Consider the following 26,128-nt stretch of genomic DNA (forward strand, 5'->3'; position numbering starts at 1 on the left):
TATTCCAATTTCAGAGAGTTAAAAGTGATAAAATTTGAGTTTCAATGAGTAAAATAAAACTTAAGTCGATGTTGAAGGATATGATTGTAAATATACAAGAAGAAAAAGCCGTATGAAAAAAAAGAAGAAGAAATAGTTACAAGTAGAGGGGCAAATATCAAATTAGACAAATCACGTGCGAGCGTCCCCATATAAAAACGTAGCAAGAGCTAGGGTTTTATAAAGTCTCTGGAGTCGCTGCTTCTCCCTTCACCACTCAGTAGCGGCAGCCTGAAAATTCTGTTCTTTCGTCTTCTTTCTTCAGGTAATCTCCGCCGCCGCTAGGGTTTTCTCATCTCATCCTTCTGTCCCTCTCTACATTGCACCCTCACCAAAATTTTCACTTCGTTTTTCTGATTTTGCAGGAAGTTTTTTTGGCAGCGAGGACAAAGATCTAACCAACCATGAGGTAATTTAATTGTTTTTCTCTTGTTCTTCCTTCATCTGATTGTAATTAGTATTGGGTGGGTTATTGCTCGATTTGAAATTTAGTTGGATTTTTGGTGGTTTTAGAACCCAAAATCTCAAATTTTTGTTCATGATTTAGTAGGTGGTTTGAATGTCTTTTTATTTACTTGTTTCAATCTGGTTTTGCAAAGTGATTAGTGGCTATAAATCGAGATTAGAGATTTAATACTCCTTAATCTGTTATTGTATTGGAGGATTATCTGATATAGCTTTTACAGAGAGGCGTGTGTTTTGATTACTTGTTTTTAGGGTTTTTAATTTATGTTTTTTCGGGTGGCGTTGGGCAAAAAAGTCCCTGACAATCGTAAGATGATTTAAAATTGTTGTACATTCATTTCTTTTATCATTGATTGTTTTATATATCTAAAGTCGTAAATATGAAACACATTCCCCATATCTGTCGGATGAGTCTCGAATCTTACAAAGCTCCGCTTCGGGTTGTTTTACATTCATTTGTTATATCATTTATAGTGTTATGTATCTGAAGTTCATGTTTTTATTATTTTTGTTAACAGTAAGCTGTCTAGTGATGGGCTGAGGGAAGCCATTTCTCAGATTAAGACGAACTCTGAGACAAAGAAGAGGAAGTTCACTGAGACAGTGGAGCTTCAGATTGGTCTGAAGAACTATGACCCCCAAAAGGATAAGCGTTTCAGCGGTTCTGTCAGGCTTCCACACATTCCTCGCCCTAAGATGAGGGTTTGCATGCTTGGAGATGCCCAGCATGTGGAAGAGGTAAATTTCCTTATTGATTAAACAGTTTATGAATTTGATGATTTGTTATTCTCTGGTGCATTTGGGATAAAGTAGAAAATTAAACATGTGTAGTCTGCGTGTAGACGTCTAACCTATCGTTTATGCTTTACTACAGGCAGAGAAGATGGGTTTGGATTATATGGATGTGGAGAGCTTGAAAAAGCTGAACAAGAACAAGAAACTTGTGAAGAAGCTTGCCAAGAAATACCATGCCTTTTTGGCTTCTGAAGCTGTCATTAAGCAGATTCCTCGTCTTCTTGGCCCTGGTCTTAACAAGGCAGGCAAGTACTCCTGATTAGTATCTGTTCTGCTTTTGCTTCGTTGGACATAGTAATTTATTAAGAAAGCAACTAACGCTAGTTTTGGTTTTGTTGACAAAGCACAGGTAAGTTTCCAACCTTGGTGAGTCACCAGGAATCTCTGGAGGCAAAACTTAACGAGACCAAAGCTATGGTGAAGTTCCAACTTAAGAAGGTTCTTTGCATGGGTGTTGCTGTCGGGAATCTCGCTATGGAGGAGAAGCAGATTTTCCAGAATGTACAACTCAGTGTCAATTTCTTGGTTTCATTGTTGAAGAAGAACTGGCAGAATGTAAGTTATTTGCTTCGACCTGCTTTCATGGTTTCGTTTTTTACTTATACTTGCTCTGTTCTAACTTCCAAGTTTTAGCTTTCAAATTTATGGATAAACCTTAAGTGCTTATTTTCTTTGATCCCGCTGAATTTCGGCTTCTTGTTATTATGTCGTTTGATCGAACATGCGAGAATGTGTAAATTATGATTCAGTCTGAAATTAAGATTTGATTTGGATTCGAAGTCTCGAATTTCTACTTGAACATCACTATATGTATGCCTTTAATGGTACTTATGTTGCCTTTTTGTTTGTACGAAATAGGTGAGGTCCTTGAACTTGAAGAGTACGATGGGGAAAGCTATCCGTATCTACTAAGTTAATCTTTATCAGAAACTTTCCAAGTGAAGGAAGCATCAGCGGAACTTTTTTTTAAAGACATTTACGCATACCTTTCGGTGTTCTATTTTGTTTTCGATGACTTTGATTTCGTTGTTAAACCATAATTTAGTACTCGATGTTGCTCTGGATGAATGCTTTTGGAAAATTTTGAAGGAAAGCCTTTTCTTTCTCGATTATGAATGAATACAGGGAGTGTGTGATCTCATTTTCCAATATGCGAAACGCTCTGTCGACGATGAACGAATACAGGGATTGTGTGATTTGCGAAACACCCTTTGAACGATCGACGATGACCTTGCCATATCTCTTGAGCTATTCCTAGAGGCATTTTGCGAACCTTTTGTTTCACCGTGAACGAATGACGGCAAACTTGTAAATGCAAGTACAAAAACTGTAACAACACGAACTCAAATTCAACCGTTCGGGATGAGGAATATGATCTAAGCCACTTAACGAGTAACCCATATTAGTTTTTCATCAATGAACGTTGAACTTGATACCTACCGTAGTGCCGATTGGTGACAAACCTAATTATAATTGTAATTTCGTTCTTTTTCTCTCTTTCGGAATCTGTAGTTTGATTCATCTGCTGCATTCAACACATGACTGCTGTATTTTGATCAAACAGATGGATTTGAACACTGTTCTAAAAATCCTCGCCTAGTGACGCCTAGGTGCTAGACGGCTGGCCACCGTCCCGATTAATGCCTAGGTGTTTGAAAATTTAAGAAAGAGCGCATAGAACTGCTGAGGTGCCAGTTTAAACCACCTAGGCACCTACCTAGCCCGTCCAGACCTGTCTAAGTTGCAACTCACTTAAACAGAAAATAGATAACTTTCATTTTGCATTTTATTTTTTATAATAAATTATTAGAGACTTGTTGTATACTTAAATGAACACATATTATATGCTTGTTCCCTATGTTTTCATTATGTTCCAATACTTCACAATATATATATATATATATATATATATATATGTCGTTCTACTTTATAGTTTATGATAAAATTATATATATTTTAAGTATAAACCGATACTTATATACACAAAATATAATAAATTCACTTAAATCCGTTTAATCCATTTAAGCGCTCACTTAGATGCTAGGTCCCGCCCGCCTAGCGTCTTTTACGACCATAGATTTGAATCAATCAAAGCCGCCAGAGGAATTATGGCGTATTCGTCATAAACCGTGACCAAAAGTCACGTGCTTTTCACTCCCAAGGTTGCAAATATACAAGTTTGCTTTATGACCCCACATACCAAACCCTGAAATATCAGCAGTCTCTCCGCGGATCTGCAACAGCCACAAGTCCCTGAAATTCCACAGCAACAGCAACCGCAGCAGAGAATTCTGAGGTAACTTTGATTTACTCATTTCTCAATCATTGACAATTTAATTTACAGTCCATTACCATAAACTAACAAAATCCACTAGTCAGAATTGTTATCAAACCCAATAGGTAGTGTTTGATTCAATAATTATTCGAATTCGGGTCGTATTTTGATGTTCGGATAGAACCCATCAACCATGCATGGACACGGTGGTATCCCCCGTATCTCGTTGTCGTGTCGAATTCCTTCGTATTCATACAACAATTCTTTAAATTTTACATATCCCGTTCCTGTTGTTTCGTGGCGCATCCTCATGTCCGTGTCCATGCATCGTAGGAAACCATCAGTTTTGTGTGCAATATATGTCCATTCTATCACATTGTAATCATGTGTGTCCACTATTATGTGGTTGAGAAAAGGAAAGTGTTTGATCGTGAAGGGTGTATGCGATAAGCATCTGATTCGGTGTGATTGCTTGACTGATACACTTTATACTTGCAATGGGGTGGAATCCAAATGAGAGTAGAATGTGAAGAGTATAGTGGTTTTCACACTCCCGTTTTCTCCTTCTACACTCCTAACCTTGTTTTTGTTCACTGATTCACCTTTGATTTCTTCAATCCAAAGGCTCAGATAAAAAATGACGTGCGAAAATCACTTCCCGGAAAGCGTATTGGTTTGCCAGCTTCCCATAGTGTGTTAGAGACTGGACTATTGGACTCAATTTGCAAGTTCAATTCCAGGAACCATGGTGTTATCTTTGTTGAGTTTTGATTTGATTCAACTTTTTAACAGCTTGTAACGAGTGCTCAGACCGCAAAAGATGGCAAACAGTGAAGAACACAATTTCCAAGTTAGGAAGCTAGAACTCTCAGACAAAGGCAAGGGATTCATAGAACTACTGCAACAGCTGACCGTTTGTGATTCTGTATCCGACAAGGACTTCGAAGATCGATTTAAGGAGCTTAGTGCCCGAGCAGAGGACCATCAGGTCTTTGTAATAGAAGATCATCGCTCAGGGAAGATTGTGGCAACTGGGAGTGTGTTCATTGAAAGGAAGTTTATAAGAAACTGTGGCAAAGTCGGGCACATTGAAGACGTTGTGGTTGATGCCAATGCACGCGGGATGCAATTAGGAAAGAAGATGATTGACTCCCTTACGGATTATGCTCGCTCGCTGGGGTGTTATAAGGTGATTCTCGATTGCAGTGTTGAGAACAAAGCGTTCTATGAGAAATGTGGCTACGTGCAGAAGGAGATTCAGATGGTGAAGTACTTCATCTGAGAAGCATTCTTAATTTCTTGTAAGTTGGCATGCTACTTCCTGTGCTGTATTACTGTCATTGTTCCTGTCATAATTTAGTCTTTGCCATGACAATATCGAAATTTCGATTGGGTTTTAAGTAGTTCGTTCCCATCTTTCAGTTCTTAAAAAAAAAAAAAATGTTCAAAACCATGCGTTTTTCCATGACAATATCATATACTTTGCACAGCAGAAGAAAATGCTGTCAATTTCCATGGCGCTTGTTTGGTGACGAAGATTGAATTGACGTAGACAACTCTGGGCGTAAGGTATGTCGATGAAAGAACCGAAGATTGTGTCCAACTTGAAGCCAGAAGATGGATAACGCATTGAGGGAACTTATCCCTTCAAATCCAACGTAATGGTAGGATTAGAAGGGATAATTTTCTTTCACGTCCAGTCCAGCCAAAAATGAGAAATCATTCACCTCTACCTTTAACGTACGAGCTTACTTTTATTGTATGAGTTATGGGCTCTAATCCAATCTTAGTCACCAAACAAGCTCATATGAAGCACTCTCCATGCTGCTGTGAAAGTGCAAACAGGCAGGCTGGTATGGCATCAGTCCAGCCACTTGGAAGGAGACAAGATTTAGCGGAACATTGCTTGGCTTCTTATAAACAACAAGTCATTTCTCCATACATGTCGACCACTCATATTAATACATTAAACTAGTAATGTTTTCTTTACGTGTAAGGAGCTAAATATTCTTGATAAAAACTAAGGTCAAATTATAAACTATTCATAATAGATGGACAAACATGTCTAAACCAATTGTTATGCATGGCATCGCCAGCGTTAATCTTCTTCTACGCAAACGTGAACAACTGATAATATTGACGCTTTGATGGACCACCCAGTTAATAACGCTCAACACCAACTCGTATGTACATTACACTAAATTCATCGAACAATGTTTGGCTTCTCATACCTCATTGATTGTAAATTACATTGGACCCATGTACTATAATATCCACAGAGATGTCAAAATCTAATTTTATCCGTAGGAAATCATGACTCCTGCAAAATGTTTTCGGAACTTGCTAACCGAAAGAAAGAGAGAACAATATTTTCCAAATTCAAATGCTCAACAATAGACAATGGGCTTGGAACTTCTTTAAAACACATAGGCTCAAAAGCACTTCTAGTAAAAGCGATTCAGGTTTCATTTGAAAGTGCTTTTAAAATGATTGTAAGCGTTTTTTATGAGAGTGCTTTGATAACCAATTTTTAGTAAAAATGCAAATGAATCCTGAAAAAGCACTTGAAGTGCTTCCTGTTCCAATGCTTTTGAAACCAAAAAAAATATTTTCACCAACATCGCTTTCAGTATTTTTAAAAGCAATTCCAAACTATCCCTTACCTCAATTAGAAGCACATTGAAAAGCATTTGAAGTGGTTTCTTAAAGAAGAACATCTAAGTAACCATTTGAATCCATAAGCCCATTTTTTTTTGGCTAGACGTAATTAGAAACCCGTTTGTTGATATGAAAAAGCTTTTAATTATTTGGGTAAATCTTACTTTACTACCCTCAAGTTTCATGATTTTCAACATTTGGTACATGAAATTTTTTTCGTCTCAGAGTTATAGTGTTAATTTTGAAATAGTCTCATACATCCATTAGTCTAACTGTTAAGTCTCCGTTAACTGATGATGTGGCGTCTATATAAATAATAATTGAGTGCCCACATGTCATTAAGGATCCCGTGAAAATTAAAATTTCAATTTTTTTTTTTTTTTTGGTCGTCTTCTACCTCCCCCGACCTTCCCTTCCTCCCTTATCCCTCCATTCTCTCATCTGCACCAACCCACCTAACCCTCCTCTCCTCTCGTCTTCGACTCGTCATACATCCACCCTTCCCCCCTCCATCTTCGACTCCACCCAACCCACCCACCCAACCCTCATCTTCTCTTCAACGGCCTTCATGAGCTCGAACCTCCGACCCCCATCTACCTAATTTGACAGCGGTGGAGAGCCACGGGGTGCTAACCAAAACTACAACCCCCTCGCCGCCGATCTTCTAGATCCCAAAGCTCCTCCGATTGCAACTGGCTCTGGTGTCTTCTCCAAAAACCCCAAGAACCACCTTACCTCTTCCTACGAACCCTTCGATCTCTTCCTCTCCTCCGCCACCAACATCCAAATCAACAACACCACCTTCTTCCGTTCCATCTTGTTGACGTCATAGACTCTCGACGGCTACCAAGAACAACATCTCCCTTCTCATTCCATACGGAAATCCCATTTCCCCAAATCCAATTGATTTTACAACCACCCAATTTCCCAAATTTTCAAATTGAATCAGAAAAATTTTAAAAAAAATTAAAAATTTTGAGTTGCTTAAGCTGCTTTAATGGCGTCGTCGGAAAACATGGCGAGCATGATGGTGTTGGCTTTCCGGCCCAACACCTTCACGTACTCCTGGATCTTCGACACCTTTGCTCGGGACACCAAAACCCTCACCAAGACCTTCCAAAAGCCCTCTCCAGCAACACGAAATATTTGACCCGCAAGACATTGGAGTCCGGAAGCGGTGGAGGGGACAAATTTATTAGGAGAGAGGAAGTGGGTTTTGGCGAGCTATAAATCTGGAACGAACAAAATTTCATATACTAAAGATTAAAAACAATGAAACTCGATGGAAGTCAACTGATATTTATCCTAATTATTTTATATGGACTTCCAAACTGGTTTAACGACGTGGCGGAAGCTGATTGGTGTGATCAATCATGACACTCTGGTACGGACGTACGGTCCATCCTTGCGCTCCAAAAAAGTTTCTCGTTTCGACATTTTAATGAACACCTTTCCTTTCCGTTTCCGGTATCTCTGTAACCCTAAACCCTAAAATCCCAATTTCTTATTCAACATTTGAAATTAAATTTTTTATTTTTATTTGAATAAATACTGCAACTTTCTATTTGGAGGTGAACGTAAAAATCAAAATAAATAGAAAATAAATAAAAATGGCGTCGAGCTTGCACCAATGGGAGTCGGACCCTCTGTTCTCCGCAGCCGAAGTCGTCCAAGATTCCGCTGACAGGTTCATTTTCTCCTCCCTTTTTTCCCTTCTTTTAATTTTAATATGTATTGGAATTTGGAAGTGTTCTTCTTGCTTTTGGGAGGAAAAAAAGCAAAAATCTTGACTTAATCTTTTGGGTTGGGAAGAAAGTTACTAAAAAAAGGTGAAAAGTAATAATTTTTGAAATGTTTGTGTTGATGAACTTGATTTCTGAGCTATGTTAGAATGTTGGCATCTGAATTAATTTTTTCGTTGAAGATTTTTGTTTGGTTTGAATAATGTTGTCTTTCACAAATTGGACTTCATATTCATCAAAACTAGTTCTTCTTGTGCTTGTCGAGCTACCCGAAAAGTTCAAGTGTGCAGTATTTACGTGCTTGTCTTTCCTTTCCCGATGTGGAATATGGTCCCACATGAGGGAGCGTGTTGGAAATTCAACAGCGGGACTTTAACAAAATAATTTACAACTTATAAGTACGTGGTTTTATTTCTATTTACACCGAGACCTTTTAAGATAACACCCCACTCCTGCCGGGCTAGTAGGTGGTTAAGTTGGGGACAATGCTGGTGTTGGAACATTTGGCCTGTCTCTCTGAAACTTTGACAATGTAGAACATCAACTTTCGAGAAATGACAGGAACAAATAAACTATAACCTGCGAGTCGCCAACTCTCCTGCTCATTTTTACTATCCTCAATATTTTGCTTTTTGGAAAAATAAAGGAGCTTACAGATTGATAACTCACTGCTGTATAAGCATAAGGAACTTTTTTTTGTTGTGGATTGCTATTGTATTTGGTGTTCTGTGTTTTATTATGTTGAATTGCTTATGAACTGTACATTCCCTGAAACCAATGCTGCTTTTGTTTTGGTGTTTTAAATTGTAGGATGGAATCGGTTTTCCGCTCTCTGCTGCATGAGCTCAGTCTTGTTCAAGGTGATTGTCCAGACCCAAAGTTACGTGTGTCAATAGATTATCACAAACGTGATCTTGCTACAACACTTGAAACTGCAAAGTGGCAGGTGGTAATCTTTGTACAACTCAACTCTTTTTTCTTCATTTTCTTTATTTTCGGTTTAGTTAGGTTTTAGTGATTCTCTCCTGCCAGTTGGAAGATTTTGAAAGAGCGGTCAGCTTTTCAGCTATGGCAGGAAGGTCTCAAAATCGGGAGGATGTAATTTCAAGACACAAACAGTTTATAGGAGCCATTAGGGAACAAATACTTTACGTGGAGAAGAGCTTGGAGGGTACAGCTATAGGAGATGATCCCATGAGAAATACAGAGTGGGTTAACTTGAATGAGCAAGATAGAGATGGTTTGGCGCTGTTCCTTTCTGGGGGAAATAATGCTGAGCCCACTGATTGTCAAGAAGTGGAAGACAACAGTATCTTGAGAAGATTTCTTGATCCAACCACATCTAGTGCTAAAGATTCTATAGAGGAGAACAACTTGAGGAAAGTTGGTTCGTATAACAGATTCGGTGAAGGTGGGAGTTGGGACATTGGCAATACAAGGTTGAAATCTGATTTTACAGATTCTTTTCCAGAGACCTCTTGGAACAGATACGGAGGTGGTGAGAGTCGGGATCTTGAAGCTAACGAAGCCAAACCTGAAAGCTTCAGCAGAACAAACGTATTTGGGTTCTTGAGTACGGCATGGAGTGTTTATGGGAGTAGGGTAACTGGGAGCTATACAAAGAGATTTAAAGATGGAGAAGAACAAAGTCATTCCTCATCAAGTGCTGGTGTTTCTCATGGTGCACAGGTAATTACAGTTCTTGTAGTGATGCCAAATGCTTATAATGGTTTTTCTTGCAAATAACTGTTCGTAGAGTTGGTGCAGTAAGGAAGATCTTCTACCGGTGTATGATACTTATTTGCACCAACTCTACACAAAGTGTGCAAATACTTAATTACATAAAAAAGTGTCTGGACAATTGGAAATTAGAAACTTTTAACTGTTCACAACTCTTCTATTACTCTCAAATCTGTAATTCAAGCATCAAGTTTTCCTTTCTTGGAAAATTAAGTTCTTGAATTTTCCAATTCCGTTAAGTATTGCATGTTCAGTAGTTCATATTTCTTCTTTAGTAAATAGCTAATAGCTGTGACTTGAGATCAAAGAAGGATACTTGTAAGTTGTTTTAAATTTTCAGTGTTCCGAAAGGAGATTGTTGTGTAGTTATATCTGATTCCGCTCTGTGTCCTGATTCAGTTCGTCATGGTGAACTTGGTTTGGCTTTCTATGCTTCAGCCTAGATGCTTATTGGTTTGCTTGTCCTTGACAGGGTCAGCATCAGGGAACGTGGTTGTATAGAAATTTCAAAGAGTTGGGTATGGGGATTCGGACAAAAGTAATGTACTTACGGACCTGGCTTGGTGTATTTAGGGCAAGATATGAAAGATCACCTTATCACATTCAAGTTCAGCGGCATTCTATTCAACTGGTGTTGATAATACTACTTGCGCTCATTATTTTAGGTGAGGACGGATTCCTTATTATTTTTCTGCAGTGCATGTTACCTTGTTAACTACATTTAGCTGTCGTTCAAACTAAATGATACCATTTTTATTTATTGAAATAAAACTAGTAGGTTGTTAGCCCAAAGAGCAAACTAGAAATACGATTATTATGCTATTTCTTCTATGATCACTGAAGTATCTGTTAAGGACGTATGACATAAAACCGACTCTTCGAATATATATAGTGTTAGGATTTGGGGACACACGCTTTTGACACACATTTTGACACCCATTTTAAAATGAAGTAACTTGCTTTATCAAGAGATAAATGTAAAGCATTTATCGTATATCATTGTCGGAAGATCATAATATACAAGTAGGTTTTGACATTAACAATGAGTGTCGGTGATTGTTCAACTGGTAGCGATATATCGTTTTAATATGAATGAGGCTGAAACTACATAGGAAAATCAAATGTTCTAACTTCTAACATATGTTCTACTTCTAGGTTATTTCCCCCCTTGAAGTTGTCATCTATGCTTTTTTTTTTTTTTTTTGAACTCTGCTCATCACGCAGGCACACTGGTTTCCCGGCTTGCTTAAAGACATTCGAGGTTTGGTTACACTCGACAATCTGTATATGTAAAGGGTTTTCTCAAGACTTTTTAACATGGGAGGAACTGCTAGTTCGCCATCTGACCCTCTTTATCATGGTCGGATGCCAACACTCTATTCAAACTTGGAGACATTTTGCACCGATGGGCATCGTGTCATTGTTCCGAGTGTGAATTTCTGTCGGATGTATTGGTTTTGTGCGATTGTCAGTTTTGGTGGTAGCCAGCATGACTGTTATGTCAAGTATACATGGGCCGTTGGAGCCAGTCTAATGATGTTCTTTCAGCAGTGTGTAAATTTGTGTTGTGCTCTCGAGTGATTATGTTGAATTTAGTCTGAAACTGCACTCGTTGATAGAACAGCGGCGTCGATCCATCGTTTTTCAGTCACAATAACCAAAATGTGCATTTTGATTAGTGTGGAAGATCTACTTAAATACTTTTATCGGGAGGAAAATTGATAATGTCATGACAAAGTATGAGATTGCTATCGTGTCTCGTAAGTTTAAGCGAAAATGAAAACGAATGCCCAGCAAAAAACGTATGTTAAGATTCCACCGTGTTGCACTTGTTTCTAACAATCAGTATTTCACTAGTTCACTGAACAAAGGTAACGAGTGAGAAGCCGGTATCGCCCCTTCTTTTTGCCTCCCAGGTGACATTCACTGCAGGGGAAAGCTACCTGTGTCCGATTCAACAAATTGCAGACACAAGGGGATCCTGAAAAATTATACGTGAGCCCTGTTATCCATAAATTCTTTCATAGGTAGTGTTTTTGTCCACCTGAAATCTTATATTTACACTTCAAACAAATGCAAATACCACCAAGGGCACGTAAGCTCGCCAATCGACTGCTTGAAGATCACTAGTAGCTCTCGTGCCTGTAACAAAACATATAATCGGCTAATCAGCAAGTGAAAGAAACACTTTGACGAGATTTACTAGCTAGCAACCCTTGCGTTCTTGAATGCTGGCCTAATAACTATTAGTTTTAGAGAACTCTGTTTCAAGTTCTCGTACAAGTAAACATCAAAACGTATTGCTAAAAGTCAATTAAAAATAAACCTAGAACATCTGCTTTTCTATTTTTTATCCCTAGAGTACTAAAAGGAGTCGTGCAACTAACAAATATACCAAATGCACTCAAATTTCGGGTACTCAATGAACTTAACAAAAGTGTCAGACCCATCAAATACCAACCATACCGGCACTGGCATTTGTTTACATGAAGATATGCAAATTGTACTTTCATCCAAGGCAAGAAATGTATAAACTTACCCAAGTAATGGTAGCCTGTTCTCAATCTGACTTCTCTATTTCTCGAAATCTCTTATCCCATTCTTGGGCTTCATAGTCTTGCTCAACCAAATCCTTGTCTGTACTATATACAATTCTATCCTGCCCGATGAATGCTTTTTGGGCCATGTCCTGAGCACTGAGGAGCTGAAACATCATACAGAAAAATATAAGTAAATCTTGTTTTAATCATTGAAGGAACAAAGTTAATCTAGTTTTCGTTCTTTGTTCCTTTTTCTTTATTTCAGTTGTCTTTACATTGACAAGTACAGGATTACCTTATGACAATTCCTATACCTTACACCCTAAGACAACCTGACGTAAGCATTCAATTGAAGAATACTACGCTATTTTAGTTCGAAACTTCACATCTTACAACTGTTAATAAATGCAGCATTGTTGGACTAGTATGTTTAACTTAATTTTCAGTCCAATGGGAATGCAATCACTAAGAGAGGGAGTGAGAGAGGGCTTGATTAGCAATAGGTGATATTTCTTTTTATTGATCTGATAACTCTCCCCTACTAACTAGTGCGTGAGTGCAAATTTAAATAATTACAAAGCACACATGCAACGTTGAGACAGAAACGATTAATCAAGACAAAATTCTAAAGAAGCACACCTTTCTTCTAAGTGAGATATCTGGCAATTCAAGGGATTGAGCACACTGCTGTCTTGCTTTATTTCTTTTTTCTATGTCAGCATTTGTCTTAAGCAGGACAAACCACCGCAACAAAGGAATTGCAAAGAAAGAACCAGCATAAATCTGCAAATAATTGTGAGACAAGATAAAATCAAACCCAATAGAGCCCGAGGACTTAATCAGGTCGTTGTAAAAAATAAAAAAGCTCTCCCTTTGTATAGGAAGAGCTTCATAATAGGGATCACTCTCCACTATTCAAGAAAAGGATTGCACGTGAAGCGAACCATTTAACAGAAAAAGTACATATTCTTCATTGCAGGTGGGGAACTTTAATTTATTTGAAATAAAATCATACCTGAAGTAGTGGAAATATGCTAGAAACAAACTTAATAAAACCAACTGGTGCAATTCTAGTATCCCTTCAAATAAGAAAGTGGGGGCATCAGAGCAATATAGAGTAAAAACAATCAAAGCAAATACGAAGTTCAAGTCGGACATACTTTAAGATGGTTCCAAGAATGATAACCCCAAATAAATTAAGTCCACCAAGTCCAGCAACCATTGCTCTTTCAGAAACGGTAGTGTTACTGCAAACGGAAAACTTAATTGTTTCATTTTAATTTCCAGATGAATTCACAATATAATCAGCAACAGCAATCATATAAAGGACCTGAATTGCCATTTCTTCTCCTGGAAAAATTTGTTAACTCCTCCAACAAAATCAGCCCATCTTCTCCCCACATATTCCTTCCTTCCACTCCTCTGAGAAGACGCTGTGCGCTGTAGAGATGGAAACTGGTACAGAATATTTCCCTGCATCATAACCAATTTTTTCTATGAATGACTACTTAATATTATCTCTTTCCATCTGCGTAATGAAATCCAATATAGAGGCGGAATGATTTGTGAAATTGCAATCATGTACCAGGCCAAAGGAAACAGAAGTATATTTATCCAACAGTTCCAATTCCTATATATTTATGCAGAAAGAAGAAGAAATATAAGCCATTTATTAGAAAACAAAAACGTTAAACATACCTCTTCATCTATAACAGGCTGACCCTCGTACCGTAAAAGAACAGGTAAGATGTATGTTTCATCATTCTGAAATTAACGGAAAGTAAAAAAATGTCAAGCAGCATAATAAGGAATAAAAAGAAAAATGCTGAATATAGTAAAAGAAACTGAAAACTTTCAAGGCCTTGAAGAATTGAACTGATTGATGTGCTCAATAAAGAGCCAATCCGCACAATAAACAATAACTGAACTCAACAGTTGTTTGGAGCTTTTTCTTTTATAAAGAAATAAACAAAAGATCACGATTATCTACACTACTGAGTATGAAGTTTGGAAACACTGTGTAAAAGAATAATTGCAGTTCAAACCTCTTATGAGGAATTATGCAAATGTGATTGGATTTTACAAATGAATCTTCAAATGAAAGGTCAAACCATAGAGCATCATGAAATGACTACGCATGCTGTATTCTAATGTGTTCAATTAACTAACCAATGGATGCAAGTGCCTACTATTAACCATCAAACAATAATCCAATCTCAGCTGGAACTAGTACAAATTCTCCAAATACAAAAGAAAACTCCATTACATCAAGAGTTGGGAATTACAAACGAGCATGACAACCAAAAACAAAATATTTACCAGAGTTTCCCCTGAAGATTGTATATCAAGATATGGAGAAAGCTCTTCAGCTGCAACAACACCACCTTTAGAGGATATGTATTGTCCGATCTGTATTTAAATTTCAAGGGATAATTTTGTCATTACACGTATATATATCTATCATGATTTTTAATGACAATCAAAATAACAGTTCCAAGATAACAAGTAGCAAGAGATTATCAAACTTTAGGAATAAGACTTAGAGTCACACAACCAAGGATTCTACAATAAAAAAGCTTGAGGACTTTACCATAGGTGGACAACAGTTTTTGAGAGAGGATCCCCAACTACCTTCAGTATTTGTGAAAATCTTATATTTTCCAATATCACATCATCTAGTTTATATTGAGCTTTGGGGATGTAACAAAAGTTTTGAAAATAATCATGACAATTCCCAAGCACAAGACCAGTGCAGTTCTTATGTTTTGATCTAGTCTAAAAGCTATCCACCAATTACATAATCCCCAATTCTACAACTTCCACCTTTACACCAAATAATGTCATAAATGAATTCAGCGCATTACATTAACCTAACAATTCCCTTTATTCTTCCCTTGTTTTGGATTTTACATATACACATGAATGAGGTCACACACACACACACACACACACACACACACATATATATGTATGACCTCAACAAAAGTAGTAAACTCCTGTATATTCTTTCAAAATATTAAATCAAGGATTCGCATAAGAACCTATCACAAAATACTATATCCTATTTCAAAAGTCACGCCTAAAAGGTCTATGCAAGATTTTAAGAGGTCGTACTATGTACGTGTAGCTTGATTGAGAGAGAGAGAGAGAGAGAGAGAGAGAGAGAGAGAGAGAGAGAGAGAGAGTTATAAATACCCCTATATTCTAGTTTACCCTCACAAGAAATAAATCTAATTGCATATAAAAGCATACAAACACAACCAATGAAATGAAACAAATTGTTGAAAGCAACGAACCACTGAACTCAGTGCTCAATTATTACCAACTTCCATCTCTCTTCTTCGATTCCTTGGTTTGGATCACCATCGCCAAATACAAATGAGAAAATCTAAAAGACAACATCATAAAGTCAATACTTTCTTCAAATACAAACCTAGCAAAGAGACAATAGAAAAAGAATGATTAATTCCATCACATACAGATTCAACGAAATTCATCTTGTTATCATCTGTTTGTACTCGTTCTGTTTGTACTCGCCGCCTCCTAGAGTAATATGGATCCCAGAACCTTCATGAAATAAAAGGCAAACAAGGTGTGAGTAAAAGTCTCTTACAAGTTCCAACAACTGATATAATTAAACCCGAAACCGTTCCACAGAATTATGAAAAACATTATGAAAAAGTGTACTTAACAAGTAAGAAGAAGGTATTACCAAAAGAGGTCAAATGGATTCATGTAAAAAGAGAACCCTGAATCATACGACCTTCCTCCACGTCTTCCACGATTGTCATCTTCACTGTAACCAAAACACTAGTGTCAACAATCTGCCCAGAATAGAAATTATTTAACAATAGAGATAATAACAATACCATGAAAACTTACCTTCTACCAGAAGACAGAGCAACAACAATTGCAGTATAAACAAGAACAATGGAAGCAACTAGGGCAGTTCCAAATGAAACCCTCGCTACGTACTCAACCCCAGCCTGTCAAAATGCATTATGTTAGTTCCAACTGCCAAACATTATAACCAAAAATTCCACAAAGTTACTACCTTTGCCTTCTCAAGCACAGGCTCAATTCTCATTCTAAGCGATTTTCCCAAAAGCTTCGTCCGATAATCCTTGGGGAAAACATAGAGCACATCACCTTCATCCGAAACCTGTTGGGACCATCTTGAAAACAACAATTGGACTCACCACAAACACAATCTGTGAAAATAACTAAACAAACCTATAAACCCCATACATTTTCTTCACAAACATTTTCGAAAACAACTCCAAGTTCACAATTTTTTTAAATTAACTAAACAAACCTACAAAACCCCATCATTTTCTTAGAAAACATTTTGGGAAACAACTAACAAGTTCAGAACTTTCCGAAATTGAAAGTACCTCCAAGAATCCTTCAGTGTCAGCAGCGAGAGCTTGCAGAGCATTCTGAGCTTCGTTAAGCTTGAGCCCAGCCCGGCCAGCCACGTCACCAATCGTCACTCTCCCTCCACAAGCGTCCACAGCTTCCATTGCTCGCTTCCTCACATCGGAAGGCAACTTATCGCTCTCCACAGAGCCACCGGGCCTGATTGCAGCGGCCGCGGCGTCGAGACCCGACTTCACCGCCGACACAGAAACTCTAGATTCCCGAAACTTGGGGCCAAATCCCGGGAAAATGGGCGTCGGGTGGAGACCGAAGTTTCTGGGATGGTTGGGGAGGAGTGAGGATTTGAAGATGCGGCGGCGAGGACAGTGGTGCTTCGGCGGAAGGGTGAAGCAGGTGGCTATCGACGCCATTGACGGATTGAATTTTCGTTCGGGAGTTGGGTGGGTTTTGCTAAGTTGCTGTGGCCATGGAATTCTTGGCGAGTGGCTCAGAATTGGAGAGCTTCGAAATGGACTTGAGATGAACGATATGAAGCTGGTGAAATTACGGTCATGTCCCAGTCGGATGATGTGAAGGGATAATAGTTCATTTGTGAATTTTTCTCTCTCCAAATATCAAATATTGTTAAAAATATTTAAGAAAATAAATATATTTTTTTAAGATGGAAGAGTCCTTCAACTTTAGCATGATTAGATAAATGGTCATTTAACTAAAAAATTATAATTATTAATTATATAAGTCATTAAAATGTACATCTATAATCTTTTTGGTCAAAATAAATTATGTTAAAAAAACAATTACAATAATTGAGTTAAAATTGAGAGACCATGGTAGAATTGAGGTAAGGTTGAGTGACTATTTCTTCAATTGCGTTAAAGTTAAAGTATTATTGCTACACATTTTTTCATTTATCCATATTTGTTTTTTAATTCAGCCTTACGAGCATGACACGTAACTTATTTTGACAAAATTTTTAGTGAAGTTGATGAAAATGACCATAACTGCAAGTTTTGATAAATTAAAGGATCAACGACAACAAATTTTTGGATGAAAAACTATTAGTCCAATTGTGTTAAAGTTAAGAAACCATTATTATTTTTTTTTTGGAAAATATCCATTTGAAAAAGAAACCCCAAACCTTGGGGCGAAACAGTAATTTGACGTAAACGCCCCGTCGATCCCTATTCACTCGGCATCCTACTCTTCTGTTGTTCTTCAACCTGGACTGAGAAAAGCAAAAAAAAATCCAAACTTTGGCGCAGAAGCAGAATGAAAGTTGGGACCTTCAATGCCACTTTCTCTTCCGATGTCCGTACACTTCACAGACCTCCGAGCTCTTCAATTTTCGGCGCAGCAAACCGTAAAAGTTTCACTGCCAGACCATCCATGGCGTCCAGTAAGTAAACTTCTTCTTCCGTTTCTTCTCCTACTTTGGTGTTTACCCTTTTCATCCAGTTCAACGCGCATTTTCCCATTTTCTGGTGCAGTTTTCACCCGGCGGCTTTCGATCCGCTGCGCCGTTCGCTTCCGGCCTAGCATTGACATACACAAGGTACTGCAACTTCAGTTTATCAAAATTCATGTTTTCGAATCAATTGGGGTTTTCTGTGAATCGGTTATATGCGTTTTTGTGACGAGCTTAATTATCTTTCTTTTGGGATTTCTGTGATTGTTATGTTGATTTTTACTTCAGGGGAAAGTGAAACAAATTGTTGGGTCTACCCTTTCTGATTTGAAGGATGATGGGTCGGTTCTTGTTACCAATTTTGTGTCTGATAAGTCTGCAGCGGAGTATGCAAAGATATATAAAGAAGATGGGCTTACAGGTGGTCATGTTATCATGCTTGGAGCTGACCCTTTGAGTAGAGCTGCAGCCATTGAAGCTTTGCATGCCTATCCTGGTGGGTCTTTTGCCTTCCTTCCTGTTCTTGTAGATTCTGATGCTGTTAATTAATTTTCGGATCAAATAATTTAAATTGTCTTCTAGTATTTTTTCTGTTCATGTTCGAAAAGTGATTCTTATTGGATTTTCTCTCAGTTGCGAACTTTCGATGTAGAGTTTAAGAAGTAAATATGGCTGATGATATGAGGGTAAATTAGATTAAAAGACTGTTACCCAGCATCAGATACTTTAGCACTTTTGCAAAAACATCCGTGTCTGATAATATTGCAGATACTGACTTTTTTCAAGTAAGTTGAGTGCCTTGGGAGTATGCTGTTTCACTTTAATCTATATCGTTGATGACATGTTTGAACTTACAGATTTTCCTTTGCTGAACTTGCTGCGAGGACTGGTATAATCTAGGTGGTTTGCAAGTAGGAGGTGGGATCAATTCAGAAAATTCTTTGAATTACATAGAAGAAGGGGCTAGCCATATCATTGTCACTTCCGTAAGTTGCTACCCTTTCGTCACCCTTTTACATCTATATATTAATTAAGAGGACTGATTTGGATCAAATTGTTTCATGAAATCATTTCTTTACATTTGGCATGGTTTCTTTGCAGTACGTATTTAAAAATGGACAAATGGACAAATGGACCTTGAAAGGCTTAAAGATCTTGTTCTTGTTGTTGGAAAAGAGAGGCTTGTTTTAGACCTTAGCTGCAGAAAGAGGGTATGAGGCCAAGCAAGAATCAAACCTCCTTTGTCATTATCTATTTGTTTATTTTCTTTTCAGGGCTAAGCTGAGTTATTTATTTACTTAACTCTTAAGCAGTTTTTATGTGTATTCGATTCGTTGTAATCTGAGTTTAGTGAAAACTTAGATCATATTGGTGGTGTTTGACTAGAGTGACAGTTTTCAGAGAATTGTAAATCTTCAGAATCAACACTAAACTATGGAATTGTTAAGAAAGAGTTTTTCTTGTTTGTAATTTTCTCCGTCAGCATTTTCAACTGCCTCTTTTGTACACTTTCACATGTTGGTCTTAATGTGCATATATGAGTTGTTTTTAATGTGTGCAGGAGGGTAAATATGCAATCGTCACAGATAGATGGCAGAAGTTTAGTGATGTGAATCTTGATGAGGAAATATTGAATTTTCCTGCCAACTATGCAGACGAATTTCTGGTACATGGTGTTGATGTTGAAGGGAAAAAGTAAGTTATATATGTTGCCATTTTATTTCATTACCAAAAATAATTTTATAATTTTAACGCCTTAAAAGAAATTTTGACTATAATTATTTATTTAATTTTTTTTTTGGAACAAACGATATTATGATTATTTCTATACTAAGGGGGAGGGAGTAGGCTAAGCCTCACAATGGCTAGCAATAATGTGGTGCAAATTCGCCTTTGACTATAATTATTAGTTAAAGGAAAATGATTTTTCATAATTAAATTAAATTTTTTCTCCTTGCCTGAGAAATTTATTCAGGGCTTTTGCTCTTTGTGCTCATCCTTATGAGAACTGAGAAATATAATTTTTAGAGAAAGGTCCATGAATTCCATGCATTGTGTTATAGATAGATGCTTTTCTTTTCCTTTCTCTTTCCTAGATCCTTGTTCCCATTGACGTTTTTTCTGATATCAAGAATTTCCTTCTGTTTGCAGATAAAACTATGATCGCTTTTGTGTTAATTCACTAATCAAGTAAAGAATGGATTAAGTTACAATAATGTTATTTTTCTTTCATTTCTGAAGGGTCGAGTTTAAAGAAGATCATTTTTGAGTTGAGCTTCTGCTATAATTTCATTTGAAGTTTAGTGCTGGCCCTAAATTCTTGGAATTGCTATACTGAAAATATATTTGCCGATTCCAGAGGGTCTACTACTCGTATGTTTAGTTGATTACTAAACAATAATTGTTGAAAGCTTGCAAAGTTGCAATTGCATATCGGCATGAGTACCATCCCCCCACCCCCAACCTGACATCCAATATTTGAAAAAGACAAATGTACTCTGTTTATCCGTTGAGTTATAACTGGATGATCTCATTTCTATTTATTGCAGGCTGGGAATTGATGAGGAGCTTGTGGTGTTGCTTGGAGAGTATTCACCGGTTGGTAACCTATTAATAGAATGGCACATTTATGTCTTTTGCTAACTGCTCAGGTTTTTTAAAATTTTATAGGTTGCTGGAAATATTCCTCCATCTTGTCATTGCACTGAAAAGAAATTTCTCTAACCTATTATCCACATTTCTATGTAGACTACCGTTGTTTGATTTATGTTCAATCAATAGAAATATGTTTTTAAGCCTCACATAGATGACCTTGGAAAGACAAGGACTGAGCCATGATTCTTGTCATCTTTTCTTTGAGTAACGATTGTTTTCATCTAAATCCTTTTTATACTAACTGAACGTGGATTAAAATGTGTATCCACCATCAGTATAAAGCCCTCGAGCATGAGAATTCGTTGTTTCTCGTTGAGCCAAAAAGCTTGGGGCTACCTGTGGGATTCACTGCTGTTGTAGTAGAGAATCGGCATGGGTTTCACCAGAGATTTAGAAATTCTTATGTTCATGCATCATACATCCTGTTCAAATCACTGACACAATATGTTTCTGGGTGCCAGATTCCTGTAACTTATGCTGGTGGTGTGACTGTAATGGCTGATTTAGAGAGGATAAAAGTGGCAGGATGGGGACATGTAGATGCAACTGTTGGCAGCGCTTTGGATGTTTTTGGAGGCAAGTTGTCATACAAGGACGTCGTTGCTTGGCATGCCCAGCAGGAGGCCTAGACTGTTTAGTGCATTTCTACTATCTTTTGGTTCTGAATACGTAGACATCTAGGTTCTTCTGGCTTATTTATTTAGAAAAAGTACATTGAAAAGGCCGCTTTGTAAGTTATGAGTAGAAGCTATTATTTTTTGGGGCCAATGAAGTGAAATTTTGCATCAGGATAATGTGCCGAAACTGAGTCGGAACCTTGAGTTACAAATCAAGATTGGGGTGCTCTTTTTTTTTTTTCTCCCCTCCCCTTCTACTCTTACTTGCTTTTTCTTTCGTTTTCGGTCCCCTAATTCTCGAGTTATTTGGAGATATACGGGCCTGTTGGCATACAGCTAGGAGGGGAGCTCTTTCTTTCCATGTAGGATGAAGGACAAATGCAGGATGTGAGTATTGATGGGAGCTCTTTCTTTTCATGTTTCATTACTGAGGAGGACAGTGTAAGTTAGTCTCTCTCAACCTTCGTGTGAATTTTAACTGGATACATTTGGTTGTGTATTTTACTGGATGTGGTTTCTTTTGCTTGCAAGTCCAAGCTTTATAAAATCAACGTTCACACCCGCACAAACGCGCGCACACCAGATTTTTCTTAAATCAACATGAAGTCTGATCAACGGCCAAAAATTAATAAGGGTGCGTGGGAGGTAAAAATTGGTGTGTGAATAACATTTTTCTATAGTTTTGTGTCATTTTAAGCTTAGTAAAATGAAGTTCTGAGTTTGTCACGTATAATTATCAATTGCAATTGCTTGCATGCTATGTTTGGTACGCGAAAATGAATTGAGGGAGATGATTTCCCATATCTTTTCCTAAGGGATGGGAAATGGAATTTTCTTCTTATATTTATTAGCGATGGGAAAGAAACAAGGAAATACCGCTTTCTGGGATATAATAGGTACTTTTAATTATCAATCAGGGTAGTTTCCAATGAGAGATGCAAAATGCCTTGAAATGCGTATTTTACATTTTTGGTTGGCCGGAAACTCTCCAATGCAGAGATGTAAAATATCCATCTTGGCTAGAAAATGTAAATAAAACTTAAATTTACATTTTTTGGTGGGGGATCCCGCCAATAAAAGAGAGAAATAAATGGAATCTCTATTTTACATCTTTCTCATTGAAGTAGAACTCTCATTTACATCTTTTGAAAATGTAAATATGGTTTTTGCATCCCTCCATCGGAGATCCTCCAAAAAAATGATTTTCCAAGGTGGATGGAGGGCTTCACTCTAGTTCAGACACCGGAAGTACAAGATATGGATTATTTTTCTAGACTTCCCCTCCAATTTCCCATGGCCAAGGTGGATGGAGGGCATCACTCTGATTGAGAAACTCAGTGATGCATAAAAAGTGAGTATTTTAACTGAAATGTGAAATGCATGTCATTGTGTATTGCTTACATGCATGACACGTTTCCACCAACTTATTGAACTAAGCTACTCACAGTGTGCCTAGTGCTGTATGATGGAAGCAAAAATAAGTAATGGTGCCCTAGTCAGTCAGCGGCCTTTATAGTGGAATTTGAATGTATGTCACACGGCGTCCTGATTGTTCATGTCCTAGTGAGACGAAACAGTAACTATAACCCGAAATTGAAATGCCAATAGCACAACTACGTGCTATAAAGAAATCTAAAGTACTAGTCCTTTTTTTTGTAGGACCTTTTATTTCCTTACCTGGTTTCCCATCAACAAGGAGGGACCTATGGTTGTTCTTTCAGAAGCTGATATGGAAATAAAGGGTAGATAGAGACCCTTCAGTGGACAACTTGGCTAATAAGTTTCTGCATGATTTGCAATATTATCTGTCCAACTGGTTCTTCTTATAGAGTGTCCTTATACTTAGTAATTTGAATGTTTTACACTGTACCGAACCCAACAAGCAGAGAATTATTAGAAAAAAGGGCAACTCCAAGCCAACAAGGTTCCTTGCTTTGTGAGTATCGGGAGATAAATGTCTATTGTACGTAGTCTTACCCTTGCTTTGCAAAGAAGCTGTTTCCATGACTCGAATATGTGACCTTTCGGTCACAAAGGAGAAACCTTTCCATTACGCCAAGGCTTGCCCTCTAAGCAGAGAATTACTGAATGCAAAAGTAGTTTTGGCTTTCCTTTACCTAGAGTTATGTTACATACTTTGAGTGTAAGAATGATGCAACGAAGACTCGCTCTGTGTCTGTTTGGGTACAAATTTCGGGTGTGAGACATGGGAGGATGTCTTGGGTGTTCCATATGACATATAGTTCCAGTTATCCATTTAGTTAAAAACTGGTACTATAATTTCTATCTCATATCTTGTTGTATAGTTTTGATTTCTTTATATGAAGGTTTAGGTGTTTCTACATAGGGCTCGAGCTTATGCAAATTGCTGAACCATCGAAGGTTTATAAACGAGGTATAGACTAATTTTCAGTGTTCTACAAATTATATCAGTTTTTCACCATTATAAAACAATCTAATGCTGAGAAGATTTTTGATACGAGACTCAAATGGTGTGTTATATGAAAAAGTAATCCATACGATTAACTTTTCAATTCATCGACTTTCTGAGTTTTTCTTCATACTCCGGATCTTTTCTAAGTTCTAATTCCTCATTTTTTTTTTTTTCCAGTCAAGAGAGCTTGAGTGCTTCTTTTCCGTGCAGGAAGCTAGGTTACTGTATCAAGGGAACATTTATTTGGGTGGCGATTTAAGCCTGTGGAGTTCTTGTTTTCTTTCGTTTTTTCTTTCACATGCCTAATAGGAGAAGAGTGTGAAACGATGGCGATTGGTAAAGAATAGTCCTAAGCAGCAGTAAATCAGCTCTGGAATGCTACCAAAACCACCACGATTGGTATATGAAATACAATAAAGGCAACTTAAGCTATTCTTCCAGGAGACACACACACACATAAGCAATTTTATTGGAGCAAGCAAGTGGACTTATTCTATCATTCCATTATGGGAAGTTTCAAGAGGCTTTCTTAATGGGAGGACTAACACCACCACCACCACAATATGTAATAATTTGGAAGTTATTAATTAGCACTTAAAAAATGCACTCCTCGTTTTTTCATTCAGGAGGAGTGTATAATGACTATTTTGGCATGCCAATAACAGTAGATATGCTTTGTATTTCTTTTTTCTACCTTTTTTGTGATTTGGCAGGTGAGGCTGGAAGCTTAAGGGGCCAACTCATAGAGTCATATATTTATTGCCACATCACGCTTTCGTCATATTACATGCTCGTTGGTATTTGGACCTAATCTGTCAAACTGCTTACTCGCTTTTGATATTTGTTGTCACGCAACATTTCTTCCCCTCTTTACCACAAAGTTGTATGAAAATTCTTGGAAATTTGAATCTTTAGTTTAAGCAGGAAATCTCTAGCTAGGTCATGGTTAAATCATCTCTAATTAATTAACCTTTTGTTTTTTCACTTGCATGTTTTGTTTTCCTTTTTCCTTTTTTTTGGGGCTTGGTTGTGACTTCTTGTGTACGTGAGAGATATGCATGAGACTAAGGTTTTGAATGACTTGCAGATTCTATTATTAGAATTAACATACCAATTAGAGAATGGATTAATAACTTGTACGTGAGAAGGGAAAGAAAAGCTGTGTATTTCTAATCTTTTTCATGGATCTTTGTTTACTTTATATGTATGTTACAGAAAACCGATCAAGCGGAGAGATACTTGTTTTCTTTTCTTCTTTCCCTTTTCGTTTTGGTAGAAGGGATCAGGATACAATGCTACATATATTAAGGATTATACTATTGCTAGTCTACTTCAGGTATGCTTTCGAGAGCAGGCTTCCACCCTTCACAGTTACCATCAACGTTGAAGCTGTTACTGTTAGTCTTATCTATGCCTTTTTCTTCACTTTGAAGCCGAGAAACCATTTCATCAAGAACTGCAACTCCTCCCTTTGTCAACATCTCCTGCAATTCTTTCTTGCTTATAACCAACTTAATCCTTACAACTTTAGTTTCTTGTTCAGGTTCAGGCCGTTCGGCTTCAGGCTCCGAAAATCTCACCTTCTTCTGGGAAGCCTTTTTGGGCGGTGGCAAAGGGAGAGGTACGAGATAGTAGAGATGACCACCAAGCAGCTTGGAGTCTGGCTGGAGATGCTGGTAGTTTGGAGCCGTCTCAGATATTGCATGCCCCGAAAACTCCGACAGCACCTGGTAAACTTTCATGTCTGCGCTGTACTCTAGGATCTTCCCATCAGGTCTCATAATCTTTGTAACATTTTCTTGCATAACCAAGCAATTCCCCATGCTTGTGTTTTATCACAACTTGGAAAACAAAACTGTGGTTTGAAAAGTTGGGTGTCATGAGTGAGGGCAGGTGGGAATATAGATGGGGTGTATATAAAGGAGATGGATACAATCCTCCCCTTCATATTGCTCAATATTACAGATATGCCTTGTTTCTCCCTGGACCCCACCTTTTTTTATTTTTATTTGAGCATTAAGCTATGGACTTGTAGAGTTGATGACTGATGAGTCAATATTATATTATCTATACTACCCTATTCTTAATATGTTTTGATAATTATTTTGGTAGAATCTTGATATTTTGTTTTATATTTTCAATATAGGATATTTAACTTCTTCTGAAGCAAAACATGATCAAACAGATGAATTTTAAAGTGATTCAAATTGGAGGACGTTCGTGAGTAGCTTAGCTTGATTCTATCAAAATATCAGATTTTTCCACCAAGCGGTTATTTTCTGGCTAGGAAATAAAGAAGCAGTGCGCGGTACTGGAAAGTGACTTTTTGGGCTTAATTGTGATTTTTTGAGCCCAAGATGACGTTTGATGGATTCGTGGCCTT

At 37.6% G+C, this 26,128-nt stretch overlaps 5 protein-coding genes and 1 pseudogene across 7 annotated transcripts; 4 read left to right on the forward strand and 2 right to left on the reverse strand.

Annotated features, from left to right (window-relative positions):
* The first annotated feature begins 201 nt into the window (after positions 1–201).
* Positions 202–2,440, forward strand: LOC137711971 (large ribosomal subunit protein uL1-like). Its single transcript, XM_068451120.1, has 6 exons — positions 202–304; positions 405–448; positions 1,023–1,242; positions 1,379–1,544; positions 1,649–1,854; positions 2,158–2,440. The coding sequence occupies exons 2-6, from the start codon at positions 444–446 to the stop codon at positions 2,209–2,211; spliced, it is 651 nt and encodes a 216-aa protein (XP_068307221.1). The 5' UTR covers positions 202–304; positions 405–443; the 3' UTR covers positions 2,212–2,440.
* A 1,040-nt stretch (positions 2,441–3,480) lies between these two features.
* Positions 3,481–5,568, forward strand: LOC137713882 (glucosamine 6-phosphate N-acetyltransferase-like). 3 transcript variants are annotated; one of them, XM_068453234.1, is made up of 3 exons: positions 3,481–3,595; positions 4,367–4,875; positions 5,068–5,568. In XM_068453234.1, exon 2 carries the CDS (start codon positions 4,395–4,397, stop codon positions 4,854–4,856), a length of 462 nt encoding a protein of 153 aa, XP_068309335.1. In that variant the 5' UTR covers positions 3,481–3,595; positions 4,367–4,394; the 3' UTR covers positions 4,857–4,875; positions 5,068–5,568. The 3 variants fall into 3 exon arrangements, with proteins under 3 accessions (XP_068309335.1, XP_068309334.1, XP_068309333.1); XM_068453233.1 differs by having other exon boundaries at positions 5,065–5,158; XM_068453232.1 differs by lacking the exon at positions 5,068–5,568 and having other exon boundaries at positions 3,482–3,595; positions 4,367–4,990.
* A 2,090-nt stretch (positions 5,569–7,658) lies between these two features.
* LOC137713554 (uncharacterized) lies at positions 7,659–11,401 on the forward strand. Its single transcript, XM_068452865.1, has 5 exons — positions 7,659–7,919; positions 8,785–8,920; positions 9,007–9,663; positions 10,187–10,379; positions 10,939–11,401. Exons 1-5 carry the CDS (start codon positions 7,843–7,845, stop codon positions 10,962–10,964), a joined length of 1,089 nt encoding a protein of 362 aa, XP_068308966.1. The 5' UTR covers positions 7,659–7,842; the 3' UTR covers positions 10,965–11,401.
* Positions 11,402–11,491: 90 nt separating this feature from the next.
* LOC137713553 (uncharacterized protein At5g03900, chloroplastic-like) lies at positions 11,492–17,178 on the reverse strand. Its single transcript, XM_068452863.1, has 14 exons — positions 16,649–17,178; positions 16,309–16,416; positions 16,137–16,240; positions 15,967–16,050; positions 15,734–15,821; positions 15,577–15,642; positions 14,574–14,663; positions 13,953–14,018; positions 13,585–13,727; positions 13,415–13,501; positions 13,270–13,333; positions 12,894–13,037; positions 12,254–12,418; positions 11,492–11,856 (listed from the first exon to the last, which is right to left on the reverse strand). The coding sequence occupies exons 1-13, from the start codon at positions 17,042–17,044 to the stop codon at positions 12,275–12,277; spliced, it is 1,584 nt and encodes a 527-aa protein (XP_068308964.1). The 5' UTR covers positions 17,045–17,178; the 3' UTR covers positions 11,492–11,856; positions 12,254–12,274.
* Positions 17,179–17,878: 700 nt separating this feature from the next.
* Positions 17,879–21,332, forward strand: LOC137713343 (1-(5-phosphoribosyl)-5-[(5-phosphoribosylamino)methylideneamino] imidazole-4-carboxamide isomerase, chloroplastic-like; annotated as a pseudogene).
* Positions 21,333–24,909: 3,577 nt separating this feature from the next.
* Positions 24,910–25,612, reverse strand: LOC137712088 (uncharacterized). Its single transcript, XM_068451233.1, has one exon. It carries the CDS (start codon positions 25,566–25,568, stop codon positions 25,068–25,070), a length of 501 nt encoding a protein of 166 aa, XP_068307334.1. The 5' UTR covers positions 25,569–25,612; the 3' UTR covers positions 24,910–25,067.
* Positions 25,613–26,128: the final 516 nt, after the last annotated feature.

This window comes from Pyrus communis, chromosome 13 (assembly GCF_963583255.1).
Source record: "Pyrus communis chromosome 13, drPyrComm1.1, whole genome shotgun sequence".
Classification (NCBI taxonomy): domain Eukaryota; kingdom Viridiplantae; phylum Streptophyta; class Magnoliopsida; order Rosales; family Rosaceae; genus Pyrus; species Pyrus communis.

What these genes read in the sequence shown, in the direction of transcription:
- LOC137712088 (XM_068451233.1), bottom strand. Translation starts at nt 25,568, where the DNA reads ATGGGGAATTGCTTGGTTATGCAAGAAAATGTTACAAAGATTATGAGA.
- LOC137713554 (XM_068452865.1), top strand. Translation starts at nt 7,843, where the DNA reads ATGGCGTCGAGCTTGCACCAATGGGAGTCGGACCCTCTGTTCTCCGCA. An exon ending in GTCCAAGATTCCGCTGACAG is followed by an intron (nt 7,920 to 8,784) that starts GTTCATTTTCTC and finishes TTTAAATTGTAG; the next exon opens with GATGGAATCGGTTTTCCGCT. An exon ending in ACTTGCGCTCATTATTTTAG is followed by an intron (nt 10,380 to 10,938) that starts GTGAGGACGGAT and finishes CTCATCACGCAG; the next exon opens with GCACACTGGTTTCCCGGCTT.
- LOC137713882 (XM_068453234.1), top strand. Translation starts at nt 4,395, where the DNA reads ATGGCAAACAGTGAAGAACACAATTTCCAAGTTAGGAAGCTAGAACTC.
- LOC137711971 (XM_068451120.1), top strand. An exon ending in CCCTGGTCTTAACAAGGCAG is followed by an intron (nt 1,545 to 1,648) that starts GCAAGTACTCCT and finishes GACAAAGCACAG; the next exon opens with GTAAGTTTCCAACCTTGGTG. An exon ending in TGAAGAAGAACTGGCAGAAT is followed by an intron (nt 1,855 to 2,157) that starts GTAAGTTATTTG and finishes TGTACGAAATAG; the next exon opens with GTGAGGTCCTTGAACTTGAA.
- LOC137713553 (XM_068452863.1), bottom strand. Translation starts at nt 17,044, where the DNA reads ATGGCGTCGATAGCCACCTGCTTCACCCTTCCGCCGAAGCACCACTGT. An exon ending in AATCTTCAGGGGAAACTCTG is followed by an intron (nt 14,019 to 14,573) that starts GTAAATATTTTG and finishes CGTTAATTTCAG; the next exon opens with AATGATGAAACATACATCTT. An exon ending in GAGAAGAAATGGCAATTCAG is followed by an intron (nt 13,502 to 13,584) that starts GTCCTTTATATG and finishes TTCCGTTTGCAG; the next exon opens with TAACACTACCGTTTCTGAAA.